The sequence below is a fragment of the Eschrichtius robustus genome, chromosome 4 (assembly GCF_028021215.1).
Source record: "Eschrichtius robustus isolate mEscRob2 chromosome 4, mEscRob2.pri, whole genome shotgun sequence".
Taxonomy (NCBI): Eukaryota; Metazoa; Chordata; class Mammalia; order Artiodactyla; family Eschrichtiidae; genus Eschrichtius; species Eschrichtius robustus.
Window position 1 is genome coordinate 63,519,654 of NC_090827.1, and position 15,374 is coordinate 63,535,027.

The following is a 15,374-nucleotide window of genomic DNA, read 5'->3' on the forward strand; positions in this document are numbered from 1 at the left end:
ATATACCCTGACTCTTTTGCAGTTTGACAAAGTTAATGATTAAAATCTCCTAGATTTTCCACTACTTTTTCCCCAGGTTGTCTATTTGCCTTGATTGATGATATTTTATCTCTTGTGGCCCAAGGATGACTGCCCTTCCTTCCATGTAGAGATTAATAATTGATTAGCTCACAGTCAGGAGTCTTATTAGTAAAAGGGAATTGGTTACTTTTGGATGCCATTTTTTTTTTTTAACTGGGTAACATACAGGAGACGGGGGTGCTACAGGACTTGCCGGCAGAAAAATGAAGAGGATCCTGGTTTTCCTGCTTGCTGTAGCATTTGTGCATGCTCTAGAGAGAGGTAAGACTTCCAGTGCTGTGACCATTTACAAGAACTCTCAACGAGTCTAATTTTGTTACCATTTTGAAAATTATACACAAGGTGAAAAACAGAAGAATCAGTGAATCTGTTGGGGAGAGAGGGAGGAATCAAAGGGGGGTTAATCTCAGCTCAGGTGTCACATAGAGTGTTCAATTAGAATAGCCAAGAAGTCACGATAAGAATCTCATGAAAGAAAGAAAAACTATATAATTTGTCACTTATCTTTCCCTGTTTTCTTGATAACCAAGATCTGAAAAAAATGGTTCAAAATTAGAATTTTTTTATTTGTTGAAGGAGAACTCAAATGGAGGCTGTGATCCTTCACTGAGCTTTGCTTTTCAGACTTCAAATATTCATTGCCTTTGAGCGTACAATATACCATATCAGTGATGAAGTCAACAGATATCTTCGATCTTCAAGGAATCCTCTATATGTAATATTTGAAAACGCATGATAGTTTCTCAAATTTCTCACATAAAAGAATTCGTCACCTAAGAAATATGACTATCAAGGTCTCTGAGCTGTACTTTTCATTACGTTCATTCATCACATGGTGTCTTCGTCTTCGAGCAATATACAACTTTATAAGTTCCCAAGCTGTGAAATTCATAATCATAATCCGTTCCAATTTACTTTCTGGCTGATTCTTTAATGCTTATAAAAGGAATCTGCATTCATCCGGCTTCAAAAAATTAAAATTTTCTTGTAGTGTTGCCAGTTAACCGCTTTACCCAAGTCACACATTAATACTCATATTAATAACATTTAACCAGTGGAATAAAATGCGTGTATCCCAGGAATCAACAGTTATTAACTATGACAAGAATAACCTTACTCCTGACTTTCTTCTCTTTACATTCATTTTTTTTAAAAAAACTCATTTTTGTCATTCAAATTATTTTAAATTTTGTCTTATTCATGTCCCTTACGAGACCTCTGAATAGCCCAGGTCCCAAGGAACCCTGAAAGCTTACTCTTTCACCCATGGTTTCCCTGAGGCAGATCTGAACCTGAAAAGTCCTCCTGAAGTAAGTTCAGATCTGGATTTTCAAAATACAGAAAGTCCAGTAATGGTTACATCCTGGGATTATATGTGGATGCCATAATGTGCCATTTTGAACTACTGACTCAGTAAATGTACATTGGCTTCACTTCAAAGAATTACAGTGCTTTGGAGAATAACAGTATTCTGCAACCTCTATTTCAACATCCTTTAGCATTCTCTCAGCCTCTGATGAAACGGATGCTAAAAACTTCAAGTAAGCTCCCTTGAAGGTCTGAACTTCACAATGAACTCGATTACCTATGTGCCATAGGTCAGATCATGACTCCTGAGACATAAAATACAATTACCTACATAATAAATGTCCAATATTTGGGGACAGTAGTCCTGACCCAACCGTCCTCTGTTCTGTAATACCTGAGCATAACCCAAATACCAAGTCAGTGTTTTACCTGCAAGCTAGGTGTGCTCACTCCTGGCAGGAAGTGTACAGATTGAAGGAGTTGAGAGGAACTTTGGATGCTGGAGGATTGGTTTGGGTTGCAGTTCTCTGCCTAGTTCTACAGAGCTGACCAACCACCCACAGCATTTGTCTAGAACCTCTTTTCCAAGGTGTATTTCCTTCAAGAGTCGTTTTGGAAAGATGTTTCTATGGCCAAACATATTTAAGAAATAAGCCAGACATTAGTCTTTCTTGGTTGGTTCGTAATCAATGCTTTTGTTGTCCTAAGAGTTCTGAGAAATCAAAACAAGATAATTTAACTTTATTCAAAACAATAAAGTTTCCCAAACACATAGGCTCTTTTCTAAAATGCCTATATCCCATGGAAGCAGTCTTTGGAAAACCTCAGTTCTAAAGTGGATACAATATGAACGTCAGCTCCAGTCAGGCTCATCCTCTTCTATCAAATGGCACTGGGAACTCAGTTCACAAGCCCTTGGGTACATCTTGAGAGAGAAGGGCTTACCAAATATGCCAAATCTAAATGATATTATAATATCCACTTTAGCTGCCCTGTGAGAGGCAAGAAAGTTATGTTTGCCAATTGCCTCCACTTGGCTTCTTTACTCAAAACTGAAATGGATGAAGCACTAATCTAAATCATATCTTTTCCTCTTCCCAAGAAACAAGAAGGCTATTGACACTGCTACACAATTACCAAAGACATAATGCTACAGGAAGTAAAGCACTGCTGTTTATAAGAGCTATTGGCAAGAACACTTTCCTTTGGCTTTAAGCATTTCATTCTCAGCATAATTTTATTAAACATGGTATCAAATAGCAAGAAGAAAGTAAATTCCCCATGAGGTGGGGGGGAAGCTGTATTTCTCCTTCTCCCACTTACCTGTCAAAACAGCCCTAAGATGATGTGGTTCATCCCAACCTTTCAAACCACCACTGAATCACTGTTTCTCTTTTCTACAAGTTTTCCACCCCTTCATCAGGAGCCATGTGAAAAACAAAATTGTCCTCAGTTTGATTCAGGAACATAGCTGTACAGAATGCTAAAGAGAAGTAATTTAGAATAAGAAGATATTCTATTGATACTTTCCCAGATATATCTGTATATGCTCTCTGTAAAATAAGCATAATGGTGACTGAGGAGGCAACATAGGATTTGAGATCTACATGATGAAAAGAAGACAGCCATGCAAATAGCTAGAAGTATGTTTCAAGGTGAAGGAGCTCCGGTGCAAATGTCCTGAGCTAGGAACAAATATGGCCTGATCCAAGTTCACAAAGCACCCAGAGTAAAAGCATTAAAGAGGCTTAGCTGAGAAGGGAAAGGAGGAAGAGCTGAAGTCAAAGAGGTAGGCTAACTCCATCATCAAAAGCAATGTTAACCTAATAGCAAAATTATGCTTCATTACTATGAGGTGCAATGCCAGTATAAATTCGCCATCACATATGGGGTATGGGGATGAGTAAACATACTTTAAAAGGCCACAAGGTTGAGCTATACAGAGAGATGAAGAAATCCTTAAAAGGAACTGATTACCCTCCCCCTAGTATCTATGGTCACTTAACTTCTTTATTCTGCCCACTGCTACCCTCCTCTCTATTTTCCCCCAGTTCACTCTGTTTCAGCCACACTGGCCTCCACAATAGCTCCCACTCTCTGAATTCTGCACCCCAGGGATTTACCTTAGCTCCTCCCTCCTCTTAGAACATGGATCCCTTCTGTCTGCTCCAAGTTCACATATAGAGAAGACTTCCCTGACCAATCTACCTCAAATAGCACCTACTACTCCATTTTTCTCTATTCCCTTACCCTGTTTTTGTTTTGTTTTATTTTGCTTTTATTTTTAGCACTCATCACCTTATTACCAGCTGTTCATTTGTTTATTGTAATGAAAGTAAGATGTAGAATGTAAGCTCCATGAAATCAAGGACTTTTTGTTCCTTGCTGGAATTCTCAGTTTTAGAACACTACTTGCCATATAGTATGTGTAGTAGTTTTTTGTGTGTAAAGTCACAAAACTAAGGTTATTAGAGTACCTACCGCATAAGGTAGTTTTGAGTATTTAAGAAAAATTAAATATCAGCTAGGACACATAACAGATATCCTGGAAGGAGTAAACTTTAAGTCTTTTGTCATTTTCATTATAAGTTTTATATATAGTATCCACTGTGAAGCATTGGCACTAGATTTTATCCATTGAATAAAATAGCTAATAGTTTATTTGCAATATGTTAACATGTTTAAAATCTTTCAGATAGATTTATTTCATCCTTTCAACACCATGATGAGCTCAGTACTATTATCCCCATTTTATAAATGGGGAAAACTGAGGAAAAGAGGGGTTAAGTAACTTATCCAAAGTAACTGAGCTAGTAAGTGTCAGGATCAGAATTTTACATCAATTCACTGGGTTTACAAAGACAATCACTCAAAATCACTGCTTTGCTGCCTCTCATGAGACACATACCTGAAATACTTTCACTAATCTTAGAATAAGTGTAAGAGAGAACCAATCATTGACACCAATTTAGGGGGAAGTAAGTGAGATTCATTCTGTCCACCACGGTCATCCACATCTGATCCAAATCCCAGTTCATCCCTATTCCATGAAACCAGCTCTGTCTTCTAACTTCCTGTTTTCCTGGCACTATCACCTCTAAATCGTTTATGTTCAATCCTGTAGAGCACTGTTGGATTTTACTTTATTCATTTTTGTTATCAGTATTCAATCATTTCTATATTCTATAAATTTCAGCCCTAAAATGTGTCAGCCTTGTACCGAACCTTCTCAGTGTTCCCTTTTGTCTGTCTCCTTTACCCCCTGCATAGATCTAGTTCTCAAAGCCTGGGAACACTGGCTCTTTTGTCTACTACATTTTCACTTTCTTATACTGTCCTTGTGCAGGCCCTTATTAACCTTCACCCAGCTATTGTAATGGCTTCCCTAACCAAATCCCTACCTCCCATCCCTTCCCCAGTCAATTCATATTAAAATACAATGCAAAACCTGATATAACATGGTAAGTGGAGTCCAAAAATGAAATACATATAAATTAGGCTCACTGTTGGGAGGTAAATGAAATGCTAGGGGTGAACATGTAGAGCTGACTGGTGGGACTCTAGCTATCAGACTGCCTGATACAAACCCACCCCAATTCTGGTCTCTGTTTGGAGTCATCCGATGGCGGGTACAACCTCAGGCTTAAATAGTAATGTGTATGTTAGGCAGAATGAGCGTCTTCCAAAAATGTTGACATCCTAATGCCTGGAACCTGTTAAGAGATTAGGTCACATCACAAAGGGGAATTAAGTTTTCAGACAGAAGAAAGGTTGTTAAGTCAGCAGACCTTAAAGTAGAAAAACAATGCTGGATTATCTGAGTGAGGCCAATGTAATCACAAAAAAGGGAGCAAAAGAGAATCAGTCAGAGGATGATGTCACTAAAGAGAATAGGCACAAAGAGACACAAAGTTGCCAGCTTTGAAGATGGAGGAAGGAGGCCTTGAGCCTAGAATCCTAGGCCACCTCTAGAAGTTGGAGTAGGCAAGGAAATGGATTCTCCCCTAGAGCATCCAGAAAGAACACAATCCTGCTGACACCTTGATTTTAGCCCAGTGAGACCTGTGTCAGTCTACCCAGTAGAAATGTAAAGCAGTAAGTTTAAGCCACTGAATTTGTGGTAATGTGTTACAGTAGCAATAGAAACCTAATACTGTAGGTTTCTGGGTTCTGTGACAGGCTGGGACTTCCCCAAGGAAAGGATCATTGAGTGAAATCATCTCACTGTTGATAGACTATAATCTCATTGGTCAGATCCAGGGAGAACTGGCCAGGAGATAACTGGGGTACATGTTAACTCATTTCCGTGCTTCCTGGGAGTTTTCTATTTTTATCTTCTCTTCCATTTCCTTCTGACCAGAAAGTAATTTAGCCTACCATCTGAGAGAAGGACTGGAGCAAGTCACATGGGATCCTTATCACAAGGGCATATAATGTATCTCATAATAGGTATCATCACTGGATTTTACTATAAGAAGAGTTGCTAACATTCATTGTGTTTTTACCACATTAGGCAGGAGATGTGCTAGGCATTTTTACATAGACTAACATATTTCACAGAACAGCCTTAATAACAAGGTACTATTTTCACTTAGATCCCAAGATTACTCTTCCTTGAGTACAGCTCTGAGTTGGTCATTCCTCTCCATGAATGTATTTCAATAGATACCCCATTACCTTAAAAAATAAGTAAAACTTTGGTGATCAAGTTTTCTAGTATTTAATTCCCCTGCTTCAGTTTTATTGGATTACTCATTCTCCAGATATGACTGGTGATTTTCTAACTTCAGATATTTCTTCATGTTCTTCTCTCCACTCAAAATTCCTCTCCTAATTCACTTATTCCTGTTAAAATCCTGCCCATCATTCGTGGTCCACTTCAAGTAATAGTTCCTTTCATGAGGTTTTCTAAAAGCTCTCTTCCATTCCATGGGTTCATATGCTTTGTTTCAATCTCTTCCATGGCAATGATCACTACTGCTGCTATTGGTGTTGTATTCTTATTCTTATCTCTACTATCAGACCTCAGTTCCTTAAGTATTGGTGGCTTTCAAGTTTCTTGTATGTGCTTTATCATGTTATGTATTCTTATATTGTTTTAAAAACTAAGCCCTGTAATGCATTCTAAGTTTCCAATTCAGGATACCAAAGACACCACCCTCACTCATGCCAAAGGTGGAAGAGGGAAACTTGCTCCCTTATCTTCACCTCTGCAAAAGCATTTGTTGATGACAAGGTGCTCAACTTGTGAAGGAAAAGCGAGGTGGAATGAGATGTGTGGAGGAAGAATGTCTCCTCTGGGACTTTGGTGAATGTAGCATCTATATGGGCTACCACCCGTGTTGAAACCGAAGGCATCAAATTTGAGTGGGTCTATGAGGCCATCCTCTATGGCAATTTTAATATCGGAGCAACTGACCCATTGCCCATATATCTTCTACTGGTTTTGAATTTTCAACATCTGAAATGTTCCACTGATAGCATCCTAAGAGGTACAGTTAATTTCCTCTAGATTAGTTGATCTATAGATGTCATGCAGAACTCTAGGTTTACTTTCCATTGACTTAAGCTCAAAACTGCACCCCTGCTTGCAAACATCAATATGAAACCAGATCAATGCTTTATATAATAGTGATTTAAAATGTCAATGGAAATGAGACCCAAAAAGCCTGAAAAATGAAATAAAAGTACTAATTTGAATACCACTTCTTCATTGACAATGTTTTTAATGACATATCAGCAGTTTTCTTTAGTTCCAATAATCAGGGCAACTTCCTAAACCAGCCCAACAATATTTAATTTCTCAACTAAAACCACTACTCTGAATATCTAGCCCACCTAGTTTGAACGAATACTACAAACCATATTCCTTAAGTTAAAAAAAAAAAAACGCACTAATACACCGACCTTTTCTGACATAGATGAGTCTGTCAGTGCAGAATGGAAATAAAAATGTCAAAGGAGGGGGCTTCCCTGGTGGCACAATGGTTAAGAATCCGCCTGCCAGTGAAGGGGATACGGGTTCGGTCCCTGGTCCGGGAAGATCCCACATGCCACGGAGCAACTAAGCCTGTGAGCCACAACTACTGAGCCTGCGCTCTAGAGCCCGCGAGCCACAACTACTGAAGCCCGCGTGCCACAACTACTGAAGCCCGCGTGCCACAACTACTGAAGCCCGCACACCTAGAGCCCGTGCTCCGCAACAAGAGAAACCACCGCAATGAGAAGCCCACGCGCCGCAACGAAGAGAAGCCCCCGCTCACCGCAACTAGAGAAAGCCTGCATGCAGCAACGAAGACCCAATGCAGCCAAAAATAAATAAATAAATAAATTTATTTATTTATTTTAAAAAAAAGTCAAAGGAATAAAATTTCAAAAATATAAATGCCCAACAGTTCTGAAAGCCATGATTCTCCAGAATAGGAGAATAGCAATGTAAGACAGTTCCTAGCATCCTATATAAGCGTCTTTATTCAACTTAGCGTTATATAGGGTCCAACCATTGCTCCTGGTATACAAACAGCTTTTCTAGAGGACCAAACTGGTTTCAGAGAATGATTATAACAATAGTTAAAGCATTCAAAATACCCTTTTTAGTAAAGTTTGTACCATAACAATGAGTATCATATTGTCTATCGCCACTAGATTAAAAGTTCCATAAGGGCAAGGATGTGTCTATTTTGCTCTTTATTGTATATTCAATACTGAACCCAATGCCTGGCACAGAGTAAGTCTTCAAGACATGTATGTTGCATGTATGAATGAGTATTGTCAGCTGTGTTGGGAGAGGAGAGATGCATGAAGCAGTAAAGATTTCCCAAAAGTAAACCAAATGTTTTCAAAAGTCCAAAATTAGGCACAACTTACCAGAGTGTTTCACAATACAGACAGAAAAGGGACATGCTATTGCAAAAAGCAACAATTCTGTTAACGACATTTGTAAACATTGAGTGTTTAGGGGTCACAATGTGAAAATGATTTCGCCAGTGTCACTAGGATTATGCCAATATTTACTAGCGCCGTATCAAAGTCCAGATTGCCCTCTTCATAACCACATGGCACATTAAAGAACAGAGTATGTCATTTACAATTCATTTGATATAGGATTTAATTATATAAATGAGAGTGAGCTCAACTGGTGTGAAAACATTAAGCAGTACTCCATGGAATAGGGAATTGATTTAGAACAATCTCATGGCAAATCAAGTTCAGTATTCGTTATGTTTGGAAGATGAGATTGACGTACTCGCTTAACCAGTTCAGCTCCAGGTCTTCTCTTTGAATAAATGAATAGATGGATTTTTTTTTAATCAGAAATATTTCAAGTAATCCACCTGAAAAATACATGGTGCAACGGCTTCCTCTACAGGTTACTTTTGTAAGAGCAGTTTTACCCTCATATTTTAATTCTGAATTTCTTCAATGCCTATTTGGGCTTTTTCCCTTGCTTCTGTTTTGCCCAAGACTGAATATTCCAGCAAAAATGGTTCCAAAACCATTTTAAGTCTTGTGTAGTTGATCTAGTTTCCCAGTTTTCTGTCATTGCATTCTAACTAAAGCAGTACATAACACCCATGGATTCCAATGTGTTTCTGTGCAATCTCAGTTGATTTAATTAAAGCTATTTAAACAGGAGATAAACTGTTGTCTCCACTTATACTATATTCACATGCACTCACATTCTCAACACACTGAATGAAACTCTACTTTATGAAGTGAGAAATCTGGAAAGTTAGAAACAAAATAGTTTTTTAAATGTTCAGAGGTGCCCCCATTGAATGCAGGCTCTCATTTTGCATGGTCACAATTAAACAAAAGTGACCTCTGCAGTTTTATAGGGAGAGTTCATTAAGCAAAGTTATTTCCTTTGCATTAAGAACAAAGGGGTTCTTATGTGAGTATTTTTTGTGGCTTGAAACCATAAGCTTTGGGGGAAAAAAGATTCTGTATAATTTCTTACTGTTTCTAAAAGGGGTGATTTTGTAAGCTTTTAGAAGTGATCTCAAAGATCATGAGGATACGACTGTGTACTAAATTCAGGAACATTTAATACATACCGTTATTTAAACTCCATTTGAATATTTTAAGGACAAAACAACCTCACTTCAAAAAGCTGTTCATCATTTCAGTTATTAATTAGCCACAGCTATAAAGTTCTCTCACACTGAACTAAAATCCACTGCCAGCCATTTTCCCCAGTTCTACCCAGGAGCAACATAAAACTCCGTTGACATCCTAATACTACATCTTCTCACTATAGGAAGACAGCTCTACCCTAAATTTTTTCCCTCTGTGCTCTAATCTTCAGTCCCACTGAATACCATTAATAATTAACAGAAAATTTCTGCCTTATTTTAACCTTCTGAAACTGTGACAATATCCAACCTTGTAAATAAGTCAATAAATTACAGAAAATGTACTAGATATGAAGGTTCTCAGTCAATAGAGTATAAAAAGCCACTATCAATCCTACTGTCTTGTCCTAGTTTCCAAGATAATGTGAGATTTGATCATGCAGGTTTATCCACTTTCTTTGTGATTCTGATGGTATTTGAGTTGGTCCCTTATTACAAAATGCCTCTTAAGAAGGACTTCGTCCCTCAATTCTGACTTCTCACCTTGGTTATATGCATTGAACAGTCCACCTGAAAGACATAGGGTAGAGCAGCTTCCTCTACAGGCAATTTTCACTGAAATCAGGCATTTTTAACATTAATTCTAACAAATCCCAAAGAGAATCTTTTTATTTTTTATTTTTTTAATTTTTTTTTTTTTTTTTTTTTTTTGGCTGTGTTGGGTCTTCTTTGCTGCGCGCAGACTTTCTCTAGTTGCAGGGGATACTCTTCATTGCGGTGTGCGGGTTTCTCACTGTGGTGGCTTCTCTTGCTGCGGAGCACGGGCTCTAGGTGCGCGGGCTTCAGCAGTTGTGGCTCGCGGGCACTCTAGAGCGCAGGCTCAGTAGTTGTGGCACACAGGCTTTGTTGCTCCACGGCATGTGGGATCTTCCCGGACCAGGGATCGAACCCATGTCCCCTGCATTGGCAGGTGGATTCTTAACAACTGCGCCATGAGGGAAGTCCCGAGAATGTTTTTAAAAGAAAAAACAAAAACAAAAAAACCCCCAAAATCTTCCCCAGCCAGTATCCAACCACTACCACCTCCACTCCAAACCATAAAACAAGAATTTCTACATATAAGCAATATCATATGATATAAAATAGACGACGAATAAAGACCTACTGTACAGCACAGGAAACTCCACTCAGTACTCTGTAATGGCCTATATGGGAAAAGAATCTTAAAAACAGTGGATATATGTATAACAGAATCACTTTGCTGTACACCTGAAATACAACATTTTAAATCAACTATACTCCAATTAAAAAAAAAAAAAAAAGAATTCCTACCCTGCCTTATGTATATTCATTCATCCACGGAGCTGAGGCGAGGACATTCACGGGGTAAAATGCATACCAGTAGTTGCCATCATATCATCCAAGATGCATTTCCCAATATTTAAATCCAGAAGGATAAGTTACTAAATGTTAAGACCATTTAGAACAGGAACTGGGCCATTTCTATACTTTTTACATTTTTTTTGGAAAGATATAGCATCAAAATGTTGGCAAATTTCCTAGACTTTCTTGCATAAATGATGAATCGGGGAAGAAGAACACTGGCAGCCTTCCATGTGTCCATCTATTGTATATGTAACAGGTGCGTTAACAAGTAGGTCTCACCATCCATAAAGAACTCATCCCCTGTGGGCTTCCCTGGTGGCGCAGTGGTTGGGAATCTGCCTGCTAATGCAGGGCACACGGGTTCGAGCCCTGGTCTGGGAAGATCCCACGTGCCGCGGAGCAACTAGGCCCGTGAGCCACAACTGCTGAGCCTGCACGTCTGGAGCCTGAGCTCCGCAACAAGAGAGGCCATGACAGTGAGAGGCCCGCGCACCGCGATGAAGAGGGGCCCCCACTCGCCGCAACTAGAGAAAGCCCTCGCACAGAAACGAAGACCCAGCACAGCCAAAAATAACTTAATTAATTAATTAATTTTTTTAAAAAAAAGAACTCATCCCCTGTGCAAACTAGCTCTTCCCAACCACCCGAATGGACTTAAGAGTAAGTTCTATGATTTTTCTGATCACTCAAATAAGGTCCTCTGGTCCTTTTGAACATCAAAATAACCACCTGTTAACAGTCATGGGACTGTCTGGTTAAAGTCAAAAATTTGTAAATTCATTTAAAATTGAAGCTACTACCCCAGATCAGGCATGTTTCAGTCCTGTTGCCTTTAGTGGCAAAGGGAGGCATACACTTTCCTCTGCCTGTTCTCTTCTCCTTCCTGCTACTCTCTAGGCTGCTTTTAGTTCCTCCAGGGTTAACACAGGAAAAAGAAAAGCTAGTAGGAAAGGTAAGCAGCAGCAAACATTCAATGGGCAGCTTGGTGAGACAGTGTTGTTTTCTCTGGTTACAGGAGATGTTCAGAGTTGATATTTTCTCTTCCTGGGTTCTTTGGAGATCTCTTTCCCCATCATCCCTGGGGATCTCCCCATCCAGCTCGCACCTTAAGACCTCCCTTTGATTTTCAAGTTACCTGCATCTGCACAGAGGTGTCCTACTTTTGGTAGCCTGCCGCCTTCTAGATAAATGTCTCTCTACCTTAAAAAAAAAAAAATAAAAAAAAAAAAGATAGGATGATCCCAGGACAGTTTGTTCTCCTGCTCAATCTGTATCAGGTACACAGGCCACAGCAGAACTTCCCACTCACAACCCTCTCCTTTGTTGCCTCAGGCCACTTAACCAGCCCTTCTAACCTCATAGATTTCTCCAGTCTGAATCAGACACCTGTCCATTGTACCCCACCTTCCAAGGGTCAGCTATCAAGGTCTGAGTGTTTTCTTTGAAGCCCTTCTCACTATGCTTGAAGTAAGGAGATGCACTCTCGCATCACTCTCCCAAACCCACCACACTGTCAACTTTCTCCAAAACTTATTTTGCCTACTTTCCATCTTTTTCCTCAGCTGAATTCCTAGGTTTCCCTTAGAGAGTCTGGAGGTGGGTAATGAAGCAAGGGAGGCAACACCAGTGCTCACACACCCCATTTAAAGGCCCGCATTACTGGGCCTAGCTCTTCACTTTGGAAGGTAGACATATTCTCCATTTATTTTTTGTTCTTGGTTCTTTTGAGGCCTTAGGTGAAACTGAGGCAAAGAAAGGAAGGAGGGATAAAAAGCTTTATTTGAGCATTATTATAAAGATGGGACCTAAGAATGATTGCTATATCAGTAAGTTCTGACTCACTAGTTGGCACATATATTTTGACTTACCTGCTTTCAGTATTAGTTCATTCTTTTTTTAAATTTATTGAAATATAGTTGACATACAATATTATGTTAGTTTCACGTGTAGTACATAGTGATTTGACATTTGCATACATTATGAAATGATCACCACAGTAAGTCTAGTAATCGTCTGTCCCCAAAGTTATTGAAATATTATTGACCATATTCCTTATGCTGTATATTACATCCTCATGGCTTACTTATTTTATAACCGAAGGCTTGTACCTCTTAATCCCTTTCACCAATTTTACCCATCCCCCCAGTACCAGCAAGGAACCACCTATTTGTATCTGAGTTTGTTTTCATTTTGATTTTTTTTAATTTTTAATTTTTTTTGATATGAACCATTTTTAAAAAATTTTTAAATTGTATTTATTTTTTATACAGCAGGTTCTTATTAGTTATCTATTTCATAAATATTAGTGTATACATGTCAATCCCAATCTCCCAATTCATCACACCACCACCCCTCCTACACTTTCTCCCCTTGGTGTCCATACAGTTGTTCTCTACATCTGTGTCTCTATTTCTGCCCTGCAAACCAGTTCATCTGTACCATTTTTCTAGGTTCCACATATATGCGTTAATATATGATATTTGTTTTTCTCTTTCTGTCTTACTTCACTCTGTATGACAGACTCGAGGTCCATCCACCTCACTACAAATAACTCAATTTCGTTTCTTTTTATGGCTGAGTAATATTCCATTGTACATATGTACCACAACTCCTTTATCCATTCATCTGTTGATGGACACTTAGGTTGCTTCCATGACCTGGCTATTGTAAATAGTGCTGCAATGAACATTCGGGTGCATGTGTCTTTTTGAATTATGGTTTTCTCAGTGTATATGCCCATTAGTGGGATTGCTGGGTCATATGGTAATTCTATTTTTAGTTTTTTAAGGAACCTCCTTACTGTTCTCCATAGTGGCTGTATCAATTTACATTCCCACCAACAGTGCAAGAGGGTTCCCTTTTCTCCACACCCTCTCCAGCATTTGTTGTTTGTACATTTTCTGATGATGCCCATTCTAACTGGTATGAGGTGATACCTCACTGTAGTTTTGATTTGCATTTCTCTAATAATTAGTGATGTTGAGCAGTTTTTCATATGCTTCTTGGCCATCTGTATGTCTTCTTTGGAGAAATGTCTATTTAGGTCTTCTGCCTATTTTTGGATCAGGTTGTTTTTTTTTTAATATTCAGCTGCATAAGCTGTTTATATATTTTGGAGAGTAATCCTTTGTCCACTGATTCGCTTGCAAATATTTTCTCCCATTCGGAGGGTTGTCTTCTCACCTTGTTTATGGTTTCCTCTGCTGTGGAAAAGCTTAAGTTTCATTAGGTCCCATTTGTTTATTTTTGTTTTTATTTCCATTACTCTAGGAGGTATATAAAAAAGATCTTGCTGTGATTTATGTCAAAGAGTGTTCTTCCTATGTTTCACTCTAAGAGTTTTACATTGTCCGATCTTACATTTAGGTCTCTAATCCATTTTGAGTTTATTTTTGTGTATGGTGTTAGGGAGTGTTCTAACTTCATTCTTCTACATGTAGCTGTCCAGTTTTCCCAGCACCACTTATTGAAGAGACTGTCTTTTCTCCATTGTATATCCTTGCCTCCTTTGTCATAGATCAGTTGACCACAGGTGTGTGGGTTTATCTCTGGGCTTTCTATCCTGTTCCACTGATCTATATTTCTGTTTTTGTGCCAGAACTATATTGTCTTGATTACTGTAGATTTGTAGTATAGTCTGAAGTTAGGGAGTCTGATTCCTCCAGCTCCATTTTTTTCCCTCAAGACTGCTTTGGCTATTCGTGGTCTTTTTTGTCTCCATACAAATTTTAAGATTTTTTTTGTTCTAGTTCTGTAAAAAATACCACTGGTAATTTGATAGGGATTGCATTGAATCTGTAGATTGCTTTGGGAAGTACAGTCATTTTCAAACTGTTGATTCTTCCAATCCAAGAACATGCTAGATCTCTCCATCTGTTGGTATCATCTTTCTTTCATCAGTGTCTTATAGTTTTCTGCATACAGGTCTTTTGTCTCCTTAGGTAGGTTTATTCCTAGGTATGTTATTCTTTTTGTTGCAATGGTGAATGGGATTTTTTCCTTAATTTCTCTTTCTGATATTTCATTGCTAGTGTATAGGAATGCAAGAGATTTCTGTGCATTAAATTTGTATCCTGCAACTTTACCAGATTCATTGATTAGCTCTAGTAGTTTTCTGGTGGCATCTTTAGGATTCTCTATGTATAGTATCATGTCATCTGCAAACAGTGACGGTGTTACTTCTTTTCCAATTTGTATTCCTTTTGTTTTTCTTCTCTGATTGCCGTGGCTAGGACTTCCAAAACTATGTTGAATAAGAGTGGTGAGAGTGGACATCCTTGTCTTGTTCCTGATCTTAGAGGAAATATTTTCAGTTTTTCACAATTGAGAATGATGATTGCTGTGGGTTTCTCATATATGGCCTTTATTATGTTGAGGTAGGTTCCCTCTACACCCACTTTCTGGAGAGTTTTTATCAGAAATGGGTGTTGAATTTTGTCAAAAGCTTTTTCTGCATCTATTGAGATGATCATATGGTTTTTATTCTTCAATTTGTTAATATGGTGTATCACATTGATTGATTTG

At 38.6% G+C, this 15,374-nt stretch overlaps 1 protein-coding gene across 1 annotated transcript in view; it reads left to right on the forward strand.

Moving 5' to 3' along the window:
* The first annotated feature begins 237 nt into the window (after positions 1-237).
* Positions 238-15,374, forward strand: part of GC (GC vitamin D binding protein) — a 40,245-nt gene continuing 25,108 nt past the window's right edge. Inside the window, exon 1 of the mRNA XM_068542168.1 lies at positions 238-342. Within this exon, the coding sequence (XP_068398269.1) occupies positions 285-342 (58 nt within the window). The 5' untranslated portion in view covers positions 238-284. The remainder of the gene's footprint in view (positions 343-15,374) is intronic.